We start from the raw sequence: 25,839 nt of genomic DNA, 5'->3' as shown, positions 1-25,839 counted from the left end.
GATTCCTATAGGATTTATTTCCACGCTCCCAAAATTTCCTTTCCTCTGGAAACCGCGAGTACTCAACTCCCCAAAACAGGGGATTTTTGTACCAAATATCCTCAATTCACAGTCAAAAAAATGGTTATTTCAGCCAAATCCCCCCGTTTCGGCGCAGCCGGCACTCGCTGAATGCTCTCATCACTATTTCTGCAGCTCCAAGTGCCCCAATATATACAGATTCCTTCTTTATACAGGTAATAATATACATCATATTTATATATATATATATTTATATATATATATATATATATTCACACGCAGACACACAGACACCTTTGGCCAAAGAGCCGGCACCTCCAAAGCCCGCAGGGAGGTTGCCGTTCCTGCCATTAAAAACTCCCCTCTCCCCATGCACAAAGCTGTTTTCTTGGGGGGGGGGGGGGGGGGGGGGGAAGAAAAAAAGCAAAAAAGCCCATTTTTCAGTCTTTTCCTCCTTAAAAAAAACTAAAGGGTGATGCACCCAGGGCAGGACCACCCCCGGCAGCTTTTGGGTGGCTTTTTGAGGTAGGTGCCGGGTGGATGGGTGGGGGGGGTCCCGCGGTGCTATAGCATCAATGGCACCTGCCAGATGAGCAGGGTGCTGTCGGCATCGCTTCCCCGGCGCGGCGATTCAGCGTTGAAGTTACGGTAACCCCGGCCCCCCGAAACGATGGCCACCGAGGAGATCTCCTTGCGTGGGGTGTCACGGGCACAGGGTCGGCTCCGCACCCAGACGTCGGGGTCATCAGCCATCTCATAGATGGAGCCGTCCTCCTCCGTGTGCGCCGGCGTGCCACCCGTGGGCGCTTCCCGCACCGACAGCAGCTGCCCGGGGAGGTGGGAGGTGGATCGCAAGCGGTATTGTAATAAAATCCCTTTTTTTCTCATTTCCCGAGGTGGGGGACCATCCAGTTCTGGGGGTTTCTCTTCCTCACCCTCCTCTTCCTCCTCCTCATCACCCTTCAGCACATCGGGTGCCAGGGTGCTCAGCGCCACTGCCAAAAACTCCACGGGGCCACCGTGCCCATTGAGGGACACCATGCCTTTTCCTGCCAAAAAAAAGGGGGGGTTGCTAAAAACAAGCCCCAAAATAAGGATGCATCTGCCCAGGGAGGGGGTTTGTGGGTGCTCACCAGTGATTTTGGGGATGCCCTCCAAGCGGGGCACGGGCAGCAGCACGATGATGCCCTGGTCAGTGCCCACCCAAAGCGAACCCTGGCAGATGAGCAGGCTGGTGACACGGACATGTTTTTGACCTGCATGAGCGGGGAAAGAAAAAAAATTAAAAAAAGAGGGTGAGGGATGATTTTACAGCAGCATCTTCGCAAATAACCCATCACCAGTGGATTTTTCATGGGGAACACACTCCAGAGCCCCTCAGAACCAAGCAGCATCTTTGCACAAAGGTCTCCACGCCAAGGAAAGCACTACAAATATAAACAAAAAAAGGAGGGGGAGAAAAAAAAAAAAAAAGTGAGACTTCTAATGGCAAATGAATATTTTATTGCCAGGACTTAGCGCTGCACGGCGTCGAACTCGGCAAAGCAATATATCTGCGGAGATGCAACTCCAGTTTCTCCAGGAGGACTTTATTAATGACCTGTCGAGTTAAAAAGGATGAGGGAGCGCAAGTTCAAAAACGCATTAATACCCAACGCTCACTCGCCCAGGAAGAAAAGGAAGTGATAAATATTTTAACATGCCCTAAAAAAAAAAAAAAAAAAAAGGGAAAAGTGACTTACATGAGTATCGTGCTTATAACTAATTACACAATTATGTTGCTCTGTAGCTGGAACTAGGGGAGAGCCAACCTTGCAAGCCTGGGGCAGGCGAGAGCCGGGTGGGTGGACACAGCGGGGAGATGGTGCTGGATGGTAAGGTGGGGAAAAAAGGGGTGCACAGGGTAACGGCAGTGGGGTGCACGCATAGATGTGTGCAGGGGTGCAAGGATGTGGTGCAAGGATGCATGCATGGGGATGCACGTGTGTCTGAGGAGGCATGTGAGGATGCACACGCAGTGCAAAGATGGGGTGCAAGGGTGCAGGGGTGCAAAAATGGGGTGCAAGAGTGAACGGGTGCAAAGATGGGGTGCATGGGTGCAGGGCTGCAAAGATGGGGTGCATGGGGTGCACACACTTGTGCAAGGGTGGGGTGCACGGATGCAAAGAGGAGGTGCGCCTCTGAGGTGAGTGGGTGCACACACGGGGTGAGCGGATGCACGTGCACACACAAGGGTGGGCTGTACGGATAAGGTGCACACATGGGAGCAACGGGTGCAAAGGTGGGATGCAGGGATGTGCGCACGGATGCAAAGGCACCACTGGCTCTGTCTCTGCATTCAATGAGGAGAGACCCCAGAGGCCCAAGCTCAAATCTTTACACCATTAACCAAATAAATTCCTCACAGTTTCTCTGCACATCAGCACAGCCATAAAGCAAAGCAACACACCCATGGGGTGATGCCCCACCTTGCCCATTAATTGCAATTAAGAGCCAGGGAGAAAGGGCAGCTCACCCGGGAGGACGAAGGTGGTCCTGGTGGCAATATTGATCTCCTGCAGATGCTCCAGCGTCTCGGTGTGGAAGAGGCGGATGGAGGAGCCTGAGGAAAAGGCCATCCAGACCCCGCTGCCCGCCTTGATCATGTGCGTGACGCTGGCCTCCGTGTCCGGGTGGGCCTCGAAGGTTTGCTACCAGAAGGGGAATTGCAAAAATGAAATCAAAAAGTTGCTCCCTAAAACTGCTGCTGCCTTGGGCTCTCTCCAGGAGCTGCATGGGGAGGGGACCAGAGTGACCGTGAGGTCCCCCCATCCTCGCCAGCTCTGGCCAGAGGACACCAAAACCAGCCCATCTCCAAACCCCTCGGGGTTTTTTTTGGATGATAACACAGCGTTTCCCACCCCCTCCACCTTCTTTTTCTTCTTTAAAAGACTCATTTGCCTGATGAGCTGCATCTGCCAAATCCACCCCAAGGTGGGACAAGACCTTCCTGCTCCCCTCCAACGACAAAAAACAGTGACAAGGCTCAGCCCCCTTGCAAGAGCTCTTTGGGGATCACGGACTGGTCCATCTGCTTCCCAAACTCCCCGCCAGAGCATTTCCCTACCAGACACAGGATGCAAACTGCAGGAAAAACATCTTCTTGCATCCAAAAAGTTGCCCATGCTGCAGCCTGGGCTGCGGGCAGGATTGAGGGATAAAAACACGTCAGCATCAAAGGGTTAAATCACTGGGGGAGAAACCTGCAGGCAGCAACTTCACCCTCCCTCTCCTATGGCTTCGAGACATTTTTTTGCCTTAAAATTTATTTGATATGCGTATTAAAAAAAAAAAAATAAAGAGGAGCTGGTATCAACCCCCTTCCCAGAGAGGACCAGCACAGAGCATCCCCCCCAAACCAGCCCAAACCAGCGGTAAAGAGAGACTTTTAGGTGATGTCCCCCTCATCCCCCACCCCACAGGGGGTTTATTCCCGAGTCTCTGGTCCCACCCAGGCAGACCCAAGACCCTACACTACACAGCTCTCCATCAAATACCATTTATACCATCCCCCAAGCATCCCACCACCACCGTTTTTTTCCTCCCCCATCACTTTTCTTCTGCAAAAATTCCCACCCAGCTCCTGTCATAAATAAAATCAGAGACTGAAAGCGAATCCAGTCCCCGATGCATTATTCATCCCCGGCACCGCCGTTAGGCTGGATTTACGACAGCTAATACATGCAAACTAAGTTTGGGCACTAAATGTGAAAATTAAAGGTGGGAGAAAGGGATTTTTTAAAAGGAAAAAGCAACTATTCAGCACTCCCTGTTTATGCAGCTGCAGAAGACATCTCTGCATCCTCTTCCTGTGACACCATGTTGGAGGGAAGGGACCCAAAAGTAATGAAAAGCAGCAAAAAGCAGCAATAAAAGGTTGGTTTGGGCATTGCATAGGCAGGGATGCGCCTGTGCCTGTGCATCCTTTGGGGCTTAAACCACGGTGACCCCCCCAAAGCCACCTCTGCATCCCCCTGCAGATGTAGCACAGGGGTCCCGGCGATGCTCCCTACCTGGGTGCGGAGGCTGGTGGCATCGAGGACAGTGACCTGGTTGGCACAGCTGGCCCAAAGGGTCTCATCCAGCGTCAGGAGAGCTCGCACGGGGCCGGTACCCACAGCCAGGCGGGTGGGCTGCTCCGCCAGGTCCCACAGCCCCCCTAGAGCAGAGATGCCAGGATTGGGGTAGGGGGGAGCAAGAAGATGCTCAGCAAAAAGGAAAATCATCTTTTGATACAGCTGAAGCTGCCCTAAAGGGCTGCTGGGGTCAGCTGCGAACGCCTTGTGTCCCCAGCATCACCCAGGATGCCTCTGAGCATCTTCGTGCCACAACCCCAAGGATGAGGGGAGTTCACACCCCCAGCTTCACCCCCCCCAGAGCCCCTTTGACCCCGTGCAAACAGCTTGTTAGCAGCAAACAACTGGCCACCTGCAACACTCCGGCACGTTCCTTGCTGGAAAAGCCAAAAATTGATTTTTTAATTTATTTTTTATTTGCTCTTGAAGCAACACTCCAGAGCCGATTCATCCAGGGTGGATCTGGAGTGTCTGTGAACAGCATCCAACCTGGATTTGGATGAATTCACCACCAGCAGTGGCTGAGAAGCTTCAATAGATAATTGCTCTCCTTTCCTTATTTCCAATGCAATTTTTTTTTTTTTTTAATAAAACCGTAAGAACTGAGGGATAAAAGAGCCCTTTGGGCGCTCGGACCTCTGCTCCCATCAGCAGGAGTTTGCAACCGAGCCATCTTTCAGCAAATCCTAATTTTCACGTAAAAACAAGCTATTTCAGGTAAGCTTTTTCTTTCCAAAAAGATAAGGATAAGATTAAAAACCCCACCCTGCAGTCCTGCCAGCAGCTGGCTGCCTTCAGTGTGCCTTTCTGCAATTGAAATTAAATTAAAGGCACTTTAATTGGCTTGCACCGTTGCGGTAAGGTTGGAAAGGGGATGCGCAGCACCCCAAAATGCAACTGAAGTGGTTTTACTGGCTCTGGGTTGGTTTGGGTGCTGCTCTCTGCAGGTTACCTGGGAGCAAATGAAGGTTTTTGTCCAAAAATAGGCCAATGTGACATTATTTGAGGCTCTTTCCTACCCTCTAGCGACAAAGCAAAGGCATTTAAGAGCCCAGGCGAGGAGTCCCTGGGGAGGAAGGCTCTCAGCAAGCCACAGCCTTGGCCCCAGCTGGAGCCAGGGAAAATAAACCCAAAATCAAGCTAATGAAGGAAAGAGGTTTTGTGTGGATGAGGTTTGGAGGGGATCAGCTCGGTTTATAGCATGAAAAAGGTAAATTTTTTGAAGCCAAGAGCTCCGATTGCTTGCGCATCCCAGTGTCAGACCCCTCCTGCATCCCTCGAGTGCAACCAGCCTCCCAGCAAACCCTTTGCTGCGGTACCAACCCCTCCCCAGGACTGTTTTCTACCCTTTTCCCCCCAAAACTGAGCCCCTTCTGCATTCGTCTTGGCGATGTAAACCAGCTTCCCCTCTCCCGGGCTGCAAGGAGCAGAATGAAATAGTGGGAGCAGGGGGATAATGACAAATATTTATCACCATTTTAGCAGCCAGCGTATCTTGCCGGCACGAAGAACCTCCTGCTCCATACTTTTGAGGGGTCCCACCACAAAGCCTGTCCGAAAGCATGCACGGGGGTGCCCTCACCGTTGCTGCGGGGGTAGGCGGCCACGGTTCCATCCTGTAGCCCTGCAAACAGGTACTGGGGGCTGTGCCGCAGGCAGAGGACGGGCTGCATGCCCGGGCTTTTGCAGGTCAACAAGCACTGCGTCCCTGTGTCCACGCTGCCGTAGACGGCGATGCTGGGGGGGGGGGGGGGGGAACAGGGGGGAGATGCAGGAGATGGTGCTGGTCCTCAAGGCTCGGTGCTGGCGATCGCACCGGAGGATGGATGCAGAGGCTGCGGGCTCACCTGCCATCCTGTAAGCCCAAGCACACGGTGGGATGCGGGGATGCGGGGGGCTGCTCGGTGGTGGGGTGAGGCTCCTGGGTGCCCGCCGGGCCCCCCTCGCCCCCCTCAGGGATGTACTCCATGCACAGCACCGGCGAGGCTACCGGGAAGGACTTCACCGTCCGCGGCACGGCGCGGTTGAGGGAGAAGATCTCCACCTGCCCCCCTGCACCTTCCTGCCCCCCCCCAACCTGCGGGGAGCAGAAAAGGGGTGTTAGCACCAGCCACGAGCGCTGAGGAGGGGGTCTGCAGCCAGCATGACCCAAACCCGGCAGGTTTTGCCCCGTTTTGGGGTGGGTTTGCTCACCCAGAGGTAGCCCTGCGGCAGCGAGGTGCTGACGGCGGAGAAGCCCAGCAGGGAGGACTGCACAGGGTTGTGCACGGCAGTGCCAAGCTGCAGGAAAGATCGGGGCGTGGGGGGGTTACAACACCCCCGAATTACCCTAACACATGCAGGGTATCCATGCACGCCCCAAAATTCGGGATCGAGCCACAGCCTAACTTGTATTTTTAATTTTTCCAGAGTGGATTGCACCGATTTCTGCCTTTGCAACCAGCCTGGCCGCCCCATCCAGCCCATCCGCCATGGGATTTCTGCCTTTATTCCCCAAAATGATGGATGTAAAGGGGAAGGAGGTGTTGGGGGGGGCTGGAGAAGAACTTGGCTGTTGCTCTTACCTGCAGATCGAGGGCCTTGGAGGAGAAGGCAGGCATGTGGCAGGAGAGGATGGGGCACCAGAAAGGAGCTTTGCTCTTCTTGTCTTCATCGGGACAGAGCCAGCCCGGCTGGTTCTCTTCCCCTGTGGTGAGCAGAGGAGATTGAAGACAGCCAGGACACCCCTTAGCATCCCTCCCCTCCCTGATGGGACCCCAAAATCAGGCATGTGAGGTGCAGGGTGCTCATCTCCAACCCTAAACCACCACCATCATCTGCAGACCTGGGGTACATCTCACCCCTCTCCTCCAAACTACTGCGCAGCACGCAGCCAAACAACTGCCTCGAGTGGCAGCAAAAAAAAAAAAAAGCCCCCCAAAAAACAGATAATATATAAAGGGGGGGAGGGAAATACACCCTAATGTGTTTCTTCACATTAGGCTTTAATGTGTTTTCATTTCGAACTCATGGATACAGGATTATCCCCTAGGCATCCCAGATTAAAATAAAAACAAAACCCAAACCAAACACATAAACTGGTGAAAACAAGAGAATCAAAAATCTTTCCAGCCCAGGGGGATCCGAGCACTCAAATAGGATTTCAAATGATTTTTTTTTTTCCCTTCCATTAAAACTCTTTTTCTTTTGCTGCAGTGGCTGGTGGAGTTAAATAGGAATAGGGATAGGGAAGCAGCAGGAGGGACGGCTCCTCCTTTGCTTATTCATATTATTTCATGGAAAATGGGTCAGCACCATCAGCACGAGAGCCAGTAGAAATCCATCACCAGGTGATGCCAACCTGGAGATGCCACCTGAGAGCAGCAAGCCGCATTTTGAGCCAGAATTATCAATTCCCATCATTTCCAGTTGTGACCTCGCAAAATGTTCTCTACCCCTTTGCTCTCAATTCCCCCCCCCCCCACTGCCCCATTTCGCATCAGGATGCTGGGAGTGAAGCAAACCACCTCGCCACGCTCCCAAATCTGGCTTTTCAGAGCAAGGGTGATGGCAAGCCCCACGCCACGAGACCACTCACGCAGTCCTATCTTGGCCAAGTGCAGGCGATTCACCCAGGAGATCTTGCTCAGGGGGTTTGGGGTGATGAAGACCACCATGACGCTGATGGGGCGGCCAGACCTGCATAGGGAAAGCATCATCACGTTGATCTTCAGCCTCCTCCTGCCCAGGGTGGGAAGAGCCCATCCATGATCCACAAACTCACTTGTCCGGCTTCCCAGGCAGCAGAAGGCGGAGGCGGCACTTGTTGGCAGAGTGGATCTCCTCTTCCTTCACCTTCATCATCCTCTGCAAGGCCAAGCACCAGTCCTGGGCCACCGTCATGTTCAGGTTCTAAAGAAAAAGTCATAAAATCACAGCAGTGCCTCCAACACAAGCCTGAATCACCCCCAACTATCATCTGCGGGGCTCAGGAGGATGAGGTGACCAGCAGCCCCTGAGGGTCCACACGGTTATCGCAACGCAGCCAGGCTTGGTTCCACCCAAATCATGAGTCTGACCATGCTTTGGCACACAGATACCTGGTAGGTGCCATGCAAGGTGCTGATGAGCAGGGTGATCTGCTCCACCACCGCCAGGTCCTTCTGCAGGTCCTGCAGCTCCTGGAAGAGTCGTGGTGGCCCCAGGTAGACTTTATCTTGGGTGGAAAAATGGAGAAATGAGGTCCAGGGAGGATGCTCCATCCCACCCCACCGAAACCAGCCCAACACAGGATCGAGGGATGGGTGCTCACTGTGCGAAGCCTGCCCGGCTGGCGCGTGCTTCTTGGCACCGGCGTTGTGGATGACGACGTTGTCCTTGTCGTAGGCACCGCTCTCCTGCCCCACCTCCACCACCTGCACCTGCGGGAGGGCCGTGCTCCACTTCACCACGTATTTGGGACCCAGGGGCACCAGGCTGCTAATTTCCAGCTGGCCTCTGCCGAGGGAGGATGCAAAAGTGTAGGTAAATCCATGAGCAGGCACTGTGGCTTGCCCTGCGAGCCCTGGCAAAATGCATTTTGCAAGCCAAGCCCCTCCACTGGTAACCCCACGCCATGCACTGGTGCATGCCTGCACCCCCAGATGTGGGGCACACGACCACAGCAGACCACAAGCAGCACCTACCCTGCGTTCACCGGCCTGAAAGAAGGGAAAAATGGTTAAGAAAGAGGTGTGATGGGGAACACCCCAAAGGTTTTCCTCTACAGCATCAACCTCCACTAAGCCCTGAGGTCCTAGCAGGCTCCCAGACCTCGCACCAGCTCCAGGACACCACAGTCAAGAGGGGATGGGGCTTTGCATGGAGACATGTCCACAGTGGGGGCAAAGCAACCCCAGACCAGGTGGTTTCCCCCTCCAAAATAAGGTGAGGGGGTTTTAAAACTCCGTGGGGTAGAGCGAGAAAAACCCACTAAGCCCTGAAATCGAGTTGGGGAGAGGCAAGGTCCTTACATCGGTGCTTTGCAAAGGGATTTGGGGGTCTGGGGCCATCAGCACGTACTTGAAGTTGATGTTGGCGCAGACCAGCATGTCATTGAGCAGGAAAACCTTCCTCTCCTTTGACTTGATGAGCTGCCCCCGGTCGCCGTACACCGTCTCCGTCAGCGTCTCGCAGAGCAGGAGCTGCCGCTGCCCCGAGCTCAGCAGCTGCAAAGGGGATGGAGCAGGCAGGGGGCTCAGCCTGGGGGCTCTTGCAAGCCTCCTGTCCCAAAATTTGGTTGCTTTTCTCTTATTGCAAGGATTTTCCTCCAACCAGGACCACACGTGGCTCCCAGCTCTGCAGAAATGGCCGTGCAACAGGCTCTGGGGCTGCACAATGCAAACCCCCTTTGCACCCTGTATGTCCAGCCCCCAGGAAAGCAGAGCCCTGGAAGACCGACGTGGTCCTTTTGCAGCTGGTTTTGGGTCTCTCTTCACCCCCCAGCTCTAAATCCCAGTCCCAGGGCTGAGCTGGTGGGTGCCCCGCTGCGCTTTTTGCCACCACGGCCCAGGATATGTCGCAAGAACTTCACTTAGGGGATGTTTGGGTTTTTTGCCACCAACAGTTGCAAAATCAGGCGGATGAGACAAAGCAACTCATCCTTGCTTTTCGCTGGAGAGGAATTTCCCCGTGCCAGCCTCAGGATTTGCTTTTGCTCAACATCCTTTTGGATAAAACCGGGATTCTTGGCTTCCCCACGCCCCTGACGCAGAAAGGAAGGTGGAAGCAGCAAAGCTCAACCAACCAGCTCCAAAACATACCCATCACAAGGATGAGGGCGTGAGGCTGAAGGACCCACCTTGTTGAGGCTGCTGCGGTCGCTGATGCTTTTGCTGAGCTGCTGGATTTCGGCGACTTGGTCGGCCAAGCGCTTCTGCTCGTTGAGCTTCTCTGCCAAGGTCTCCAGCTCGGTGAGGGCCAGCTGGAGGGACAGGCGGTCCGCATGGCCCTTGGGAGTGTTTTTCAGCATGTCCTGGAGCAGGGAAAGGATGGGGGACAAAAGCCACCCCAGGAAAATCAGCCCTGTGGGGACTGCTGTGATCGGAAGCGCTTTCAGCACCTCCGAAATCAAAGCTTGGAAGAAGATCCTTGGGATGGTCCCCAAAGCTGCAACCAAGCTGCCAACCCGAACCTGCGCCCCTTCCTAAACCCTTTCCCACAGCACCCAGGTTGCAAAAAAATGGGGTGCAAAGCAAGAGAGGTGCAGGTACCCCTTGCCCATACCTGCAGGAGTAGGATGAACTGAGGGAACCTCTGGATGGGCTTCACCATCAGCCCATAGAGCGTGACCCGGTCGGCGCTGGCCATCTGCCTCTTCTGCAGGGGCGGGGGGCAGGGAAGGCAAAAAAAGCAAAGTTTTCAGTGATAACAGCACCCAGCAGTGCCATGTGCCTGCGTTTGGGTCCTGCTCACCTTGAGGAAGTCGAGGAAGGCAGGTTTGGTGAGACAAGCCTTCTTGATGAGGGACATGGCAGTGGTGAAGTTGTTGACATAGTCGCTGTAGACGTCCAGCACCATTGACTTGGAGAACTGGGGAGAGGGCAGGAGGAGAGGTGCGATGGCGTGGGGCTCCCCCAAAAAGGAAGGCTCAGCAAAACGGGGTGGGGGTGGGGGTGTGTGTTTTTGGAGTGATGCTGAGGATGCTGGTGGTACCCCAGGTGGGGGTGCATCACTTGGATCCTCCCCCCACCTCAGCTATCACAGAGAGGAGTCCAGGGGCAGGTTTGGCAGCGGTCCCCCAACTTTTCCTCCTACCGAGGCCACGAAGAGGTCCCCGATCTTCTCTGCCGAGTCCCACTCAGCCACGCGGGAGGCAAGGGCGATCTGGAACATGGAGTGGCACTGCAGGATCTCCTTCAGGCGAAAAAACACCACCTGGCACTTCCTAGCGCTCAGCACCTTCGGCTCCATCTCCATCAGCGGGTTCCTGTAATCCTGCAGGAGGTGCCGGTGCATCAGCATCCCTGCATCCTTGTGCGCCCCTGACCCCTCCCCCCCCCAAAAAAAAAGGGGGGGTCCCCCACCTGCAGGATGCGTTTCAGGGAGTCCACGTAGCTCCGCTCACTCTGCACGATGGAGCCCAGGATATGCCGCCGTACCACCTGCAACAACGCTGGGGGTCAGCTGGGGGGGCCCCCCCACCCTGAATAACGGGATGGGGGGTGCACCACGGGCACAGCGTGCTGCAGAAGTGCTGACACAGCAGCATCGCTTTCTGCTGACCCGCCCTTCCCTGCTTGCTCAATCATGGGACCAAGAGGAAGCTGTGCCCCCCCCCAACCCCCCCACCCCACACTGACCTGCTGTGGGCTCAGCCCCTCGGGCATGGGCCCCAGCTCCGGCGGCGGGTGCTTCATGTCAGAGACTGTGACCTCCAGGAAACCTGTGTCCTCCTCCTCCGAGTCCCCTGCAGGGCAAAAAATCCACAACCGAATGCCAAAAATCCCCAAATTTTAGACTTTTTTGGGGTCTAAAGAAGAGCCCGTGGCCCCATCAGTGGCTTGGCTGGGGATGCGGTTGGGTTTGGAGCTGCCAGCGAGATGGACTCCAGCGTCCTCCCAGCATCGTGTGTCCCTCCCGGAGCCCCAGCCACTGTCACCGGACACCAGCATGAGTCAGGCTCCCGGCAGGGACCGAGCCAGCTCCCCACGGGAAGGGGACAGAAAGTGTCCCCGGCCCCCCAACAGCCACCCTGGATGGGGGAAGAGCCCCCACCCCCGTCCTCACTCCAAGGGCGGGTGCAAGCAGGGAAACTGGGGGGGGAAGGAGCCACAAGCCACAAGCCAAAGAAAATGGGGAAGGCAAGAGGCCAACACTGGCCGGCCGGCATGGCGATCCCTTACCCGAGGCCGAAGCAGCTGAGGAGGAGGAGGGTGAGCGAGCCAAGGCGGCGTCGCAATGCAGGGATGGCCGCTTCTTCCACATGGCCGCAACGCCCCGCTACGGCCACCCCGGCCCCATCCCCATCCCCTATAAATAGCCGGGCACGGGGAGGACCGGCTGGGCTGGAGGGGAGGGCGCTGGCGGCCGGGTGACCTTTTTCCTTCCCTAATTTTGGCAGGGAGGATCGCCACCCTTAGCTGCCAGCTCCGTCAGCTCCCCCTGCCCATCCCCGTGCCCGGGGGATGGGATGCTCTGCAGCACCCTGGGGACGGGATGCCCTGCAGCACCCCGGGGACCCCAAAAGCATTTAAGCCCCCACCCTGGCAAGGCTAAGCCGCATCAGGGACATGCAGCGAGGCTGGGACACACACGCCGGATCCCTCAGGCAGCCCCGGCTGAGCCACCAGGCCACCCACTGGGATCCTACCTCCCCCGTGTTGCTCCAGGGAGACCCTCGAGCTCCATCGGGAAGGCGGCTGCTTTTCCGCCTCCACCGCCCTCCTCCTCTGCTCCCCAACCCCTATGTGACAGCAGGAGGGTTAGGAAAACACCCCAAAAATCAGTATTTCAGGGCAGATCTTGCCCTGTGTCCAAGGGAGGCACCCATGGGTGCTGGCGTGGTGGGGCACTGTCCTGCTCCCAAAAGGGCATGGGTGCTTGGAGCAAGGAGCGAGCCAAACCGACTGGGCTTGCATGGGGATGCAAAGAGTGGGGGAAAAAAGTTAAAACAGAGCTTAAACCGCAGAAAATAAATCAGCAAAAGGAAAAGCTGAAAGCTGTAAGGATTTATAATGAAATTTTTTAAAAACCACCCTCAAAAAGGCTTTTTTTGGCTGTCGAAGGCAATGGGGGTTCCTCTGCTTACCCGGTGCTTCTTTCCGGTGCAGGAACGTCACCTTCCTCATCACCGCGATCTTGGTCTTCTCCAAACCATCCTTGGTGCCGCTTTTAGCCGCTTTCATCAGCTGTGTCATCTGGGCAGGGGGGCAAGAGGGACCAGGAGGCTCGAGGCAGCACCGAGACCCCATTTCAGGTCTGGATCCAGCGGTGCCACCCCTTTGGGGACATCCCCCCACTTTGGGGACATCCCCTCTGAGCATCGTCCCCGTTTTCCCAGGCAGCCCGAAGGGGAGGAAGAGAAGGCAGGTGGTTGAGGAAGAAGGATGCTCTGGCATCTCTCCTCCCTCCGCCAGGACATGGCTGTGGGCAAGCAGGCACAGGCAAAGCGGGAGCATGCAGCAAAAGCAGAGAGGAGGGGGGGGAAGGGAGGCACGAGCACATCCATCCCCTCCTCACGGCCGGGGGTTTGTGTACCAGAGTGCAAAGGTCGGGGGGGGGGGGGGGGGGGGGGGCGGGGAGCTTTCACACCTCAAATCGCAGCGGTTTTAGCCCAAGCTGACATCCAACGTCACCTGCCCAGCCCAAACTGGCCATAAAGTCCCAGCCTGGATGGTTTGGGGCTGGGAAAGGCTTTGCACTAAGTTTCTACGCCTCCCAAGAATCTCCTTCCCCACCTGATTTCCACCCTGTATCGGGGGAAAAACCTTCTCAGATCCATCTAGCCCACGGGCAACCTTGCTTCGTCCAAATGCCCCTTAAAAAAAAACAAACACCCAAAAAAAGCAAATGGTTTGGGCAGCTGGAGGACGGGGAGCTGCAAGACAGATGGACACGAGAGGCAGCTTTGCGGTGCTTAGCTCGATTTTTTTTTTTTTCTCCTTTGGGGGATAAATCAGGATGAATTCAACCTGGATAAATTCTGGGAGGGTGGGTTGTTGTTTTTTTTATCACCCCCTGGGAAATCTGGGGGACAAGGGACAAGGGAGGGAGGAGGGACAGTACCTTCCAATCGTACTTCTGCTTCAGCTCCTGCATGTCTCTCCCCCCAACTCTTAAAGCCAGGATGTCCCTCTTAGTCCTGGCGTATCTCTCCTTTAGTCTATTCAGGTCTGGAGAAAGCTGAGCCCAAAGCAAACCAGGCGGGAGGAGAAGGCAGAGGAGGCGAGAGAAGGCAGAGAAGAGATCCAAGTAAGCAGCAAAAAAAAAAAGGAAAAAAAAAAAAAGGAAAGAAGAAAAAAAAACAACACAGAGGAGGAGAAATCATCCCAAAGCAGCACAGTACAGGCAGCATCTTCCCAAAAATCTGGCTTTGCTTGAGCAGGAAAGGGAGCAAGCGCAGGGAAAGGCAGCAGCCACGCTCCAGCAATGCCAAAATGCAACAGGAAAGGGGGGAAAAAAAAGGGGGGGAGAGGGGAAGGAAGGAAAAAAAAATAAATAATGAACCACCAAAGTTTCAGGCTGGCTTTGCAGCAGGTGACCCCAGGAACCACAGCATCCTCTGCGGGAGCAGCTGGGCTTGATGCTCCAGTGCCTTTATCCAAGCAAACCCAAGGGAAAAAAAAAAAAAAAAAAAAAAAAAAAAAGGAAAATAATAATAATAAAACCATCAATTCAAGCATTACCTTGGGCTGGAAGGATGCCCGCTGCTTGGCTGGCTCAGCCTCCGGCTTGGTGTCCTCGCCCGAGTCCTCGCTGTAGCTCTCGAATTCGCTGGAGCTCCAGCCCAGCTCCTCGCCCGCCCGCGGCCCCTCGCCCCGCTGCACCTCCTCGTAGATCAGGCTGCGCTCCGTGCCGGCGCCTGGCGAGCAAAATCCAGCTCCGGCTCCTTCCAGGGAGGCCATTCCCCTCCCCAGGGACCCGGAGAAACCCCCCCAAATCCTCAGGGTCTTGCAGTCCCTCTGGAAACACATCTGCCTTCATCCCTCCCCAATCCCAGCGGTTTTCCGGGGTTATCCCCCTGAGCATCCTTTCTAAGATGCGCTTTTCCCTGCTGGAGCGTGCCTCAGTTTACCCAGCTGGAAAATGGGCTCGTGGTCCCTGGGGAACCGGGGAGAGGAAGGTCTGTCCCTACCGTCCTGCTCGGCATCGAGAGTTTCACAGGGGACATCGTCGTAAATCACATCATCCTCCACCTCCGGGAACTTGAAGCGCTCACCTTTGGGCGACAACCCCACCCCCACCCCAGGGACTCAGGTCAGCACCCCAGGATCAAGCCAGGATGGAGGAACCCTTCCCAAGCCTTGGCAGGTTTGGGGGTTGTTGGGGTTTTTTTCAGCATTTTAACCCACCTTGGCAGATGCTTTTCCTCTTCCAGGTCTGGGCATCGACGTGGGGGTCTCCACCAGCCTCCCCATTGCTCACCCCCACCGGCAGCCTGCAGGAAAAGGGGTCAGGGAGCACCCCGGGGTGCAAACCCCCCAGGATCAGATGCACTCAAGCCCCCCACCCCCATCACCTCCCATTCCTATTACAGGGGTTCACAAACACAGAATAAAGCTTGTATCTGGGGCCCCCTGCCCTTGCCCATCTGCTTCCTCCTGGATTTGGGGGTCCCAGATTTTAGGGTCACGATGGCTTTTTAAGTAGGTCCAGGCAACCTACAGGGGGATGATGCAAAAGACCCAAAAATGGCTTTTTTTAGCCACGGCCTGCTGCAGCACAGGAGGATGCGCCAGCATCGGGGAGCACAGGGAGAAGGTCCCCAAACCTGGGGGGGTCCTGACCCTCTCGCTGAACCTTGTGCCTGGGCTGCCAGGGGGGCACAAGCCCTCCTTGCAGCCAAATGGGCATCTTTTCCCCCCAAATCTGCAGCTGGGGTGAACACCAGCCCCTTCAAACACCCACCCCCACGGGTTTCTCCCTCATCTCCTTGGTTGGGGGTTGGAGGAAGCCCCCATCACCCAGTTAACCACAGACCCCCCGATGGCACCCACAGCCCCCACAGATCCCCAGGGCTGCAGGGTTCACCCCAAAACCCTGGAGCTCTCCTGCTTGTAGCCCCCTTTGCAAGCAATGGGGAGAAGTTGGGGAAACTGAGGCACGGCAGCAGGCCGCAACATATTGAACAGGGCAGGGGACAAACCCCAAAGCTGTGCTTTCTCCTTCAAGGACTCAAAAACCCCTAAAATCCCCCCCAAAACCCCACATACCCTTCCTGGGTCTCCGGCACCAGCCCATCTGCGGAGAGGAAAAGCAAAGAGAACCAGCGCTGGCACCCAGGCTTGGGTGGCACCACCCTGGGCACGTGAAGGGGACACAGTGGGGACATGGGAGACACCAGGGACCCCCCGCCCATGTTCCTCACCGACGCCGGAGCTGGCAGCACGCCGCCTACGAGGAGGTGCCCGGAGGACAGCTTCGCCGCTCGGCTCAGCCGCTGAGTCCTCTTCCTCCTCCTCCTCTTCCTCGCTGTCCTCAAAGTCAAAGGCTTCACCGAGGTCTTCCTCCCCGTGGGGCAGGGGGCTGGGGGTCTCCAGGGCAAGATGGTCACCTGTGAGCAGAAACCCCGTCACTTGGTGTCCCCCTGCAGTGCTGCTGTACCATAGCAGGGATGGAGGGATGCAGGGATGGGAGGGATGCAGGGATGGGAGGGATGCAGGGATGGGAGGGATGCAGGGATGGAGAGGACAGAAGAGAGCATCACCCCAAAAACCTGCAAGATGCAACAGCCCTTCATGTTTTCACGACCCAAAGAGGCTCTGGCAGGGATGTGTAGGATGCTCCCGAGTGATTCACCCCCTTTCTGCCAAAGGCTGGGTGTGTGTCCCCCCAAAAAAAGACCCCAGCTCTGGTGGGTTGACAGTACCTACTGCAGGATGGGGGGGCAGCTCAGACGAAGCCATGGCACAGGGGGTCCGGACACTCCGCCTGGGCCCTTCCCCGAGGCTTTCCTGCAGGAAAGAAGGAAAGGGAGGTTGAGAGGGGCAATCCGCCCCCCCCAGATCCATCCCCAGGAGAGAAGGCAACGTGGAGAGACCCCAGGTGGGATGGATCCAGCTCCGGCCGCTGTAAAACCTTGCAAGGAAGCAGAAAAGCTGCTCCCAGGTCCCAGTTTGCCCAGCAAATTCACCCCATGCATGGCAAATTTATCCCGTGCACGGCAAATCCAGCTCCGAGCATCAAGGTTGAAGGTCTCGGAGGCTGGGAAGCGCCAAGCATCCTCCTTGCAATCGATGGCTCATCCGCTCGGGTAACCAGAGACGCCCAGCACAACTCCCTGAAAGGTCGCCAAGAGGAAGAGGAAGGACAGAGCAGGGACCCCCAAGTCCAAGGGATGATGCAGGAGAAAGAAACGACACCCAAGAGGCTGCAAAGCACAAAACGGGGCCAAACTCTGCTCATGTGGTCCTGCTGGGAGCAGCAACTGGTGCACGACGGATGCCACCACCCTGCTCCGAAGAGCTGTGACCCCCCCAGCAACCATTTCTTCCATGCCTGGACCCTCATTTCCTCTGGGAGGTGGATATAGGGGATGTACAGACGCAGGACTGATCCCCCCCAAAAGGATCTATTTAATCCCCCTGTACCACAACCCCTTCAACCTGCAGCACAGCATGGGTGCAATTGCCCCACATGGGTTTGCAGCAAGCCATACAGCTCCAGGGCCACCTAAATATATATGTGTGTATATATATGTGGGTCTAGAGCACAGCAAGAGGGAGCTGAGGTCTGGGACCACCTCCAAAATTTGCATTCACCCCTGGAAAACAAGCTAGAAACTCCTTGCAGTCTCAGCACGGGCACAAGCTGACGTCACAACCCTGCCAGGCTGCCAAGTGCTCAGCGACCCCAACCCCATCCCACTGCAAACCCCCCCAAAGCATCCAGCTAAAACCCACCCGACCCTTTCCCAGCCCTAAAAATAATTTAAAATAAACCTCTTCCCCCCGCTTCTTGACCTGCATTACCGCCGCAAATATCCTCTTCCAGCCACTTTTGCAACCAGCCCCTTGCCTCCATAAACAGGTTAATAGAGATTTGTTTGTGGGGAGGACGCGGGGACACTTATTTTTTCCTCCTGGAACTCTTTTCCTGGCGCTGGAAACAGCAAGCAGTTGGCAGCCGAGGCTGATCTCATATGTCACCTAACCTGCTTCCCATTAGCGTGGGAGCAGCAAGTCTCTTCTCTCCCCACTTCACAAGCCCTGGGTTTTATCCCTATGGATGTGATGCCAACCAAGCCATAAATCCACGATAAACCAGCCCCAGGAGATGCGACGGAGCAGAGGACCACAGGGGAGAGAAGAGGAAAAAAAAAAAAAAAAAAAAAGGAATAAGCCATATTTCTGCAGCAACACCTCCAAAAACCAACCAAAATGAGTTTAAAATAATGACACCTGGGTAAACGAAACCCAGCAGAGAGATGCTTCTTGTTTTATCCAGAAACCAGTTTGCTTAGTGGTTTGGTTTGCCCTTCCAGCCACACAACAGCTTCTGCATTCAGAGAGGGGAGCAAGGAGGACGATGCGCAGCCAGGCCCTGTGGCTTGCTCCCGGTTTTATCCTGCTAGCGGGGCAGGAGAAGGTCACATCCCATTTTGACAGTTGACATAAGCTCCCATCAGCCCGATTTGTCCCAGGGCTGGTTATTTTTCCGGCCGCGAGCACGCCTGCCCCTGAGGAGAATTACCAGCTTTCCAAAACAACCCACTGCAACCTTTAATTGGGTCTTGTTAAATTTAAAAAAAAAAAAAAAAAAAAAAAAAGAAAAAAGGTTATTTTGCATAATTTTTAATAGCAAAACTGCTATCAGGGGTAGAAGCATCCCAGTAGCAAAAATGAAAAATGCATCCCGTGGGATGGGGTGAAAAGCTGGTGGGACAAGCTGCCCTACCAGGGAGATGCCTCCAAAGCAGCGTGGGATGGCAAAAAGGGGATGCAGGATAATCCAAGAAGGACGTGGGGATGCAACGTAATCCAAGAGGGATGCAGGGATACGATCTCATCCTTGGGAAAAAACGGCTAGAAAGCCCAGGGGAGCTGCCGGGTCCTCACCCCACCGGCAGCATCACGAGCTGCGGCTCAGCACCGTCTCCTTCCCAACCTGGGTGGGGAGGGAAAATAAACGGAGCCGGAGCTAAATAAAGGCAGAAAAGCAGGGCCATCTGCTGCGGCCAGCCTGACCCCTTGCCTGGCAAGCTGGCAGCTCTCGGGCTTTATTGGGTTTATTTTTAGCCGTCGCGACGGAGCGACAGGTCCCAGCTGGCAGGGACGGCTGCCAGCCCTGGGGACCCGGCCCTGCTCCGAGCATCATCCTCCACCACGCTGCCCCATCCTGCCGACCCCCTTTGTCCTTCCATCGAAGGGTTTGCAAAAAAAATCCATAATATCGCAACCGGGATTTACCCCGGGAATCCCTCCTGCTCCTCTCTGCGTCCCCGCCGTGGTAATCCCTCCTTATAAATAACCCCGGCACTATTTATAAGGGATGGAGCGGGGCGGGATAGAAATAGAAATTCGCTTTTGTCTCCCAAAAGTTTCCTCCGACTCCTTATGAATCCCTCCAGCTGGTGGCCCCACATCCCAACTGTGGCTTCAAGCCTCATTTCACCACCCGGATGATTTACCACCGTCACCTCGATCAAAAAAAAAAAAAAAAATTAATTCTGATTATTCCCAGCCAGGGTAGAGTAGCACCATCCCCGGAGCAAAGCAGGGATGTTTTCTCCCCCAGATCCCCGTCCTTTAAAATAATAATTCAAAAAAATCCCAGCAAAAGTCTTCTGCAATTTGTTTTTTTCCCAGCCCTCATTGGGTCTGTGCAGTGCATTATCGGTGCTTTTATGGCAGAGTGGTTTATTTCCCAGTTTTCCAAGGAAAGAATTGAGGAGATTTGAAGGCATCCGTGTCGGAATGAGGGCTCTGGTGAAGAAAAATTATACTCAGTCTTCAAAACTTCCCCAAATCGGGTGTTTTGATGCAGTTGCAGGTGGAGGAGGCAGCAATAAGAAGCAAGTGGTAGGAATGAAACGATAGCAAAAGATGGGGGGTCCCCCTAAAAAAAGCCAACAGATATTTTTCCCCCAAAAAAAACCATTAAAAAAAGGTTTTCCCAGAAAAAAAGCCAAAAAGAGCGGGTTTGCCCCTGAAAAAAAATTCCACGAAAAGTCCTGATTCAAAGCAATTTGGTGATAATATTTTAAATGAACTCTTGCCAAAAAGCATCATCTTATAGGAGAAGCTTTTCCTCAACACGGTGTTTCCCTCTTTCGCCTTGAAACTACTCTTCTGGGCAAACAGCCTGCAAATATTCCAGCTAAAACCCGAGACCTGGAAAACCGCCACTGTTTTCCTTCTGATTCGCTTTTCAACATCACCGCTTAACCAGAAAAAATCCATCCCTCGTCCAGCTCGTGCCGTGAGAAGTACAAACGCAGGGGGAAAAGGGGGGGAAAAGAAAAAAAGAATCATAAAATCAGAATTATTGCACTGAATTTATTTTTTTTTTAAAAAGAGCCTGTGCTGCAAAGATTTCTTGCGGAGAGACCCAAAAAGCAACAAAAAATATTTATTTATTGCCAAAAACCTCCCCAGGCCAATGTTTACCCCCATCTCTCCTTCTCAATGTTTGCAAAGCAAATGCAAAGTTCACCCACTGCAAAACTATCCCAGTCAGGAATCTGGAGGCAGAAGAATTTGAATTAAAAATAACACCAAAAACAGCGAAAAATTGGGATTTTTTTTTCCCTATTAGTGTTTCCAGCTCAACATTCCCAACAACTTGGTGGTTTGCTTTATTGCAAAGCTCCAAATTAAAGCATCTCCCACCAAAATTTCCTCCTGCTGGGGCGCTGGGATCACCTTTTTTGGGGCTGAAAAGGGACTGAAAAATCAGCATCAGGTGATGATGCTGATTTATTTGAGATGCCCCCCTCCCCCCCCCCCCAAATTCTCCACTTCTCCCCCCATTTTGCAAACACCAGCTTAAGCACCCCATCAAATACTGGGGGGGTTCCACCCCGAAAATGCATTTCTATACTTTTTTTTGGGGGGGGCTAGTATTTTTGAGCAAAATGCTCTTTGCAACCTGGCACCTCGCTAAAACACATTTAATACTTAAAAAAAAAAAAGAAAAAGGGTGCAAACAGAAGGAAGAAAAATAGCGCCGCGACTTCACCCCCTTTGCAAGCCTTGCAGCGTGCAATGCAACCTGGTGCAGCAATGCAACCAATGGCTGGGAAAAAAAAATAAATCAATAAAATATTGCTAAAAAGGGGGAAAATTACCATTATTTGCTGTCAAAATTATCCCGGAAGTTCTCACCCCTCCCAAAATTGCAGTTTCCTGCAGGTGCTGCAAATCCCAGCCGGGAAAACCCAGGAGGGATTTGCAACGTCGCGGAGTTTGCAAGAAAATGGGGTGAACTGGGAGGAACCGGTGCGGAATAAGCGCGATGCAGAGACGGCCGCCCCCTCCCTCCCCATCGCTCCTGCTTTGGGCTGATATATTTAAAAGCAATTAAAAAAATAAATATATATACATATAAAATATATACGGATAATAAAAGCCCCGATCGCTGGCAGCAGCGGGGAGGCAAAGGGCAACCTCCTCCCCCCACCAGAGGATGCGATCAACTATAGATCCGCATCCTATGTGGGATATAGCGGGATTTGGGGCGGGATGAGATGAATTTTGCTGACCTGGGAAGGCCGCGGCTCCTCCGGCTTTGTATCTGCATCGGCCGAGCAGGCCCCCGGCGGGCAGGCGACGGCGGGGAAAGCAACCCCCAACCCGATGGGGATTAACCCCCCCAGGCCCCTACAAGGGGGTGCCCAGGGTGGGTGACCCCCAGCTGGCACCCATCCCCCAGCCCAGCACCCCCAGAGCCCAGCCAAGGGCTCGCTGCCGGATGGGAGCTGCGGTCCAGCGGCTGCACCGAGGGATGCCGGGATTTTGGGCAGCATCTCCCCCCCCTCCTCTTCTTCTTCTTCCCAGGCAGCTCTGATTTATACTCTTGGTGATCCCAAGCCTAATAAATAACACACACCCCCCCAAGCAGGATTTAGCCCCTTCCTTGCCTTTTAACCCCCTGGATGCTGGGGTGCCTGGTTAACCCTTTCGCTGCCAACAGCATCCCCCATGCAATAAACAGCCCGGACCTGGGTGGGTTTGCAGCAGGAGTTTCCAAAATTTCCAGGCAAAGAGGATTTTTTTCTTTTTTTTCTTTTTTCTTTTTTCTTTTTTTTTTCTTTTTTTTTCCCAGGATATTTTACATCCAAGCCACCAGCTGTGGGGCTGGCAGTCCCAAAACACCGCTCCACAACCCCCCATTCCAGGGTGCTTCCCCCACACCAGCTTTTCAAGCCATAACACCACCATTCCTCCAAATACACTGTACAGAAAAAAAAAAAAAAAAAAAAAAAAAAAAAGAAAATTTACGGCGGTGCAAGGCTCCCTCGCACACCTTTCTTTAAATGCAATATCCTGGCTACTAAATGCACCCATCTTACCTATTTCATCGGAGTTTGGGGCTGTTTTTCTTGCTGGGAAGGAGTTTTCTGCCACTGTCACAGCGTTACCTGCCAGCACACCCCAGCTGCTGCCGCCCAGCCCTGCTGGAAAACATTCCTTGCAAACAAACTCAACAGCTGCCAGGTTTATTCCAGCTTGGAACCAGCCAAACAAGCCCGGCAAAGAAAAATAAAAAATAAAATATATATATCCCAGTGCCCTTCGGATGACTTGAAGGCAGCCGAAAGGAAAAAAAAAACACAACCAAATCCCTTTTCCTTTGGGTAATGACATTGCTGTCCTGCCCGGTGCTGCTGCCTGTAGAGGTGCTGAGCCCTGCCAAAATCTCTCTGCAAGAGGGAACAGGACCCAAGCATCGCCGCAGAGAGGGCTTCACCCCCACCGTCCCCCTGTTTGGACAGGGGAGACCCTCCCCAGCCCGGTTTTGGGGGGGCTGGGTAGCAGCAAAAGCAGCTCAGCGGCAATCACGGAAATTAAAGTCATTTTTCTGGTTTTTCAGATCACGCTTCAATCATGACTCAACCTTCCATTCCCTGGCCCAGAAACTTCGTGGAAAGGACTTCAAGCCCTCCCGAAGGGGCGAGGGGCCACTGCACCCCAAAACCAGCTCTGCAAAGCTCACAGCAAGGGGAGAATGGAGCCAGAAGCACCCCAAAGCACCCCCCCTTCGCAGGCTGCTGAGCCAGGAGCATCCAAAGCACCCCCCCCTTTGCAGGGTGCTGAGCCAGGAGCACCCAAAGCACCCCCCCCCTTTGCAGGCTGCTGAGCCAGGAGCACCCAAAGCACCCCCCCTTGCACTTGCCTTTGCACCAGCCGAGCAGAAACGCATCCATGGGGCGCACGCAGCACCACGTGGAAAGGTCGCAGCACCCCCCCGGTGGGGGACATCAGCCCCACAGCCAGCTCTATATGGTACAGCCATACGTCCGCACAGATGTATAGCGCTAACCGTCCCAGTGAGCCGGTGATTAAATGGTTTTCTGGCCCCGTTGCATTGGCAAAGGGGGTGAGTTTATGCACCACCACCCCCGAATTGCACACACAGAGCACTCAAAAGTGATGTGCAAACCCCCTGGCAAGGGTGCACCAATGCACCCCGGAGTATTGCCCTCCCTGGCACCCATAGGGTGCCCCCAGCCCCAAAAAACTCACCCTGTGCTAATTAAAAATAGGAGGAACAAGAGATTTCCTTGACGGTGGCCGGCGTGTTGGCACCGGTGCGGTGCCCAGCGTGCCCGCAGCACTGACTCAGCCAGGGCTGGGTGCCGGCGTCAGCAGGGCTGGGCTACCCTGGGGTACTGGGAGCTGAAACACCCCCCCAGAATAAATAAATTCTCAAGAAAAAGAGATTAAAACTAAAACAATGCCCTACAGATCATCTCCCCTGCAAGCCAAGGGGGGTCCTGGCTGCAGCACTCAGCCAAGAGGCCCCCCGACCTTGCAGGGCTGCATGTTTGCAGCAGGGTTGCCAACACCTGCAAGAGTTAAGGATGCTTTTCCAGCTCCTTGCTTCGAAGGGATGCCATGCACCTCCTGCTTGCATGCAGGACACCCTCCATTTAGCCAAAAAAAAAAAAAAAAAAAAAAAAAGTCCATCCACCTGGTTTTATTCACCCACAAAGGATTGGGGATGCACGTGGCTGGCTGGGGTCACCCACCCGTGGTCACAGCACCTTAATCCCACCTGCCAGAGGATTTGTGTGTGTGTGTGCTTCAAGGATCCAGACCTTCACCCCTCCAGGAGAGGACATTTGGGCAAGCAAACAGCTTACACCCATGCTCAGCCCTTCAATAAGCAGCCGCCTCCTTCCCTCCTAACAATGCTGATCCAGCCCAGCTGGCCTCATCCTGCAACACCCCCTGCAAAAGCCACCACCGCCTGGTTTAAAATGCAAACCCCAAGCAAAACCCTGCCCCACCAAAAAATTAAATCTCCACCCTGTGCACATTTACACCCTCCCTGTAAAGCTTCACAACATATAAAATGCAACAGGAACTCAATCAACCTGTTTTTATGGGCGTGAACTGAAACTTTTTCAAGGAACTTTAAATATTTGGCATTTAAGTATCTGTAGAAGCACACCATGTGCTTCTGCATGATATGGGATAGGTGGGATGTGCACAGAGGGAGGGCATTTATTTAAATATATATATGTGAAAAATATTTAAATATAACCATTCCATGGGTGTGCGTATATATGTATTTATGGGTAGCTATGTAATTGAGGTGATGGAGCCAGTCCAGGGATGCCCTCTGCTGGCATCCTCCCTGGGAAAGCTGTGGGAAACCTTTTTCCAAAAGGTGTCCCAACTTCTCCAGAGTATTTTTGGAAAGACCTTGCGGGGAGGCATCCAAAGCTGCCGGCTGTGGCATCACGGCAGCCTTACAAACGCTGGGTGCAGATACCGGCCCTCTTGGTGCATCGCGCAGGGATGCAGGAGGGCAGCTGAGCTGCTTTTGCTCCCTGGTCTCCCGAACAAAATCTCCTCAGAGATGCATGAACCCGCCTGCAAGGTACGTGGGTACAAGCTCGCAAGGCATGCATGCGTTTTTTAGCTCAGCCCTTGCTGCTTCCACATCTCCTTGTAACACAATTCTCAGCAAAACCGGGATCTTGGTAACAAAACCCTCCTGAAGCCCCTTCTGCCTGCGACGTCCCGAGGCAAACCAGACCTCACATTCCCCTTTCCCTTGGACTAAAGGCTTGGGAAAGTTTAACGTACCCTTCACCCGGAGGATAAATCGCCTCCCAGAGCATCAGCAACTTCCTACAAGGCTCCAGCAGTGCAACCGGGCTGCAAAGGCAGCAGGAAAAGGGATTTGCATTTATTGCAGCAAATCTCATGCCGGATGCACCAGCCGGTTTTTGCTCCATGCAAACACCCCCAGCCTCCATTCCCATGCTGCACCCAAAGCCACCCTCTCCCCAGGACAGAGGGATTTTTGCAGAGGGTCTTGCTGCAACCCCCCTTTTCCAATCCCTGGGAGCGCATCCCAAAGCACAGTCCCTGGGGAACCCCCAAATATCATTGGCCGGGGATGCAAACCCCGCGGCCAGATCCCGGTTGGGGAAGGCAAAGCAAGGCCAAGGTTATCCCAGGTGAGCCGCTCCCCATCCCAGACACCCTTGGGAATTAACAGGTAAGACCAGTTTTTCCTTTATCCAGGGAAAAACCAGTTTAACCCACAGCCTGACGCAACCTGCCAGGATCACCTTGAAATCTTCCCATCCACGCCATACAACCCAGCAGGCATTGGGGGGGGGGGGGGGGGGGCAAAAAAATACACATTTTTAGGGACAACTGGCCACGTTCCAGCGCTGGCAGAGTTTCAATGACATCACGTTCCTACCGGAATCATGGAAAATCCCTAATTAAACTGAGTTCCCCCTCCCCGCTCCTTCCTCTCCCAAATCCAGCTGGAGCATGGGCAGGACGGGAGGTCGCTGAGCTGAGATGCTTTGTGGATGATTCCGTAAGTAATAGATTTA

General features: G+C 54.2%; 1 protein-coding gene across 5 annotated transcripts; it reads right to left on the bottom strand.

Annotated features, from left to right (window-relative positions):
- On the bottom strand, nucleotides 1–22,991 carry ARHGEF10L (Rho guanine nucleotide exchange factor 10 like). 5 transcript variants are annotated; one of them, XM_037381540.1, is made up of 28 exons: nucleotides 21,517–21,624; nucleotides 16,684–16,768; nucleotides 16,183–16,368; nucleotides 16,028–16,055; nucleotides 15,167–15,252; nucleotides 14,950–15,033; nucleotides 14,501–14,676; nucleotides 13,881–13,997; nucleotides 12,904–13,012; nucleotides 11,456–11,562; nucleotides 11,180–11,257; nucleotides 10,911–11,090; nucleotides 10,569–10,685; nucleotides 10,380–10,472; nucleotides 9,955–10,128; nucleotides 9,177–9,322; nucleotides 8,428–8,612; nucleotides 8,216–8,331; nucleotides 7,900–8,027; nucleotides 7,714–7,814; nucleotides 6,701–6,822; nucleotides 6,330–6,416; nucleotides 5,984–6,213; nucleotides 5,719–5,873; nucleotides 4,074–4,219; nucleotides 2,537–2,711; nucleotides 1,155–1,277; nucleotides 1–1,070 (listed from the first exon to the last, which is right to left on the bottom strand). In XM_037381540.1, exons 2-28 carry the CDS (start codon nucleotides 16,718–16,720, stop codon nucleotides 586–588), a joined length of 3,771 nt encoding a protein of 1,256 aa, XP_037237437.1. In that variant the 5' UTR covers nucleotides 16,721–16,768; nucleotides 21,517–21,624; the 3' UTR covers nucleotides 1–585. The 5 variants fall into 5 exon arrangements, with proteins under 5 accessions (XP_037237437.1, XP_037237436.1, XP_037237439.1 ...); XM_037381539.1 differs by lacking the exon at nucleotides 21,517–21,624 and adding an exon at nucleotides 22,327–22,991 and having other exon boundaries at nucleotides 586–1,070; XM_037381542.1 differs by lacking the exon at nucleotides 13,881–13,997 and having other exon boundaries at nucleotides 586–1,070.
- Nucleotides 22,992–25,839: the final 2,848 nt, after the last annotated feature.

Source organism: Falco rusticolus, chromosome 3 (assembly GCF_015220075.1).
Source record: "Falco rusticolus isolate bFalRus1 chromosome 3, bFalRus1.pri, whole genome shotgun sequence".
Classification (NCBI taxonomy): domain Eukaryota; kingdom Metazoa; phylum Chordata; class Aves; order Falconiformes; family Falconidae; genus Falco; species Falco rusticolus.
The sequence above is the reverse complement of the archived record's forward strand: the minus strand, read 5'-3'. Positions and strand labels throughout refer to the sequence as shown.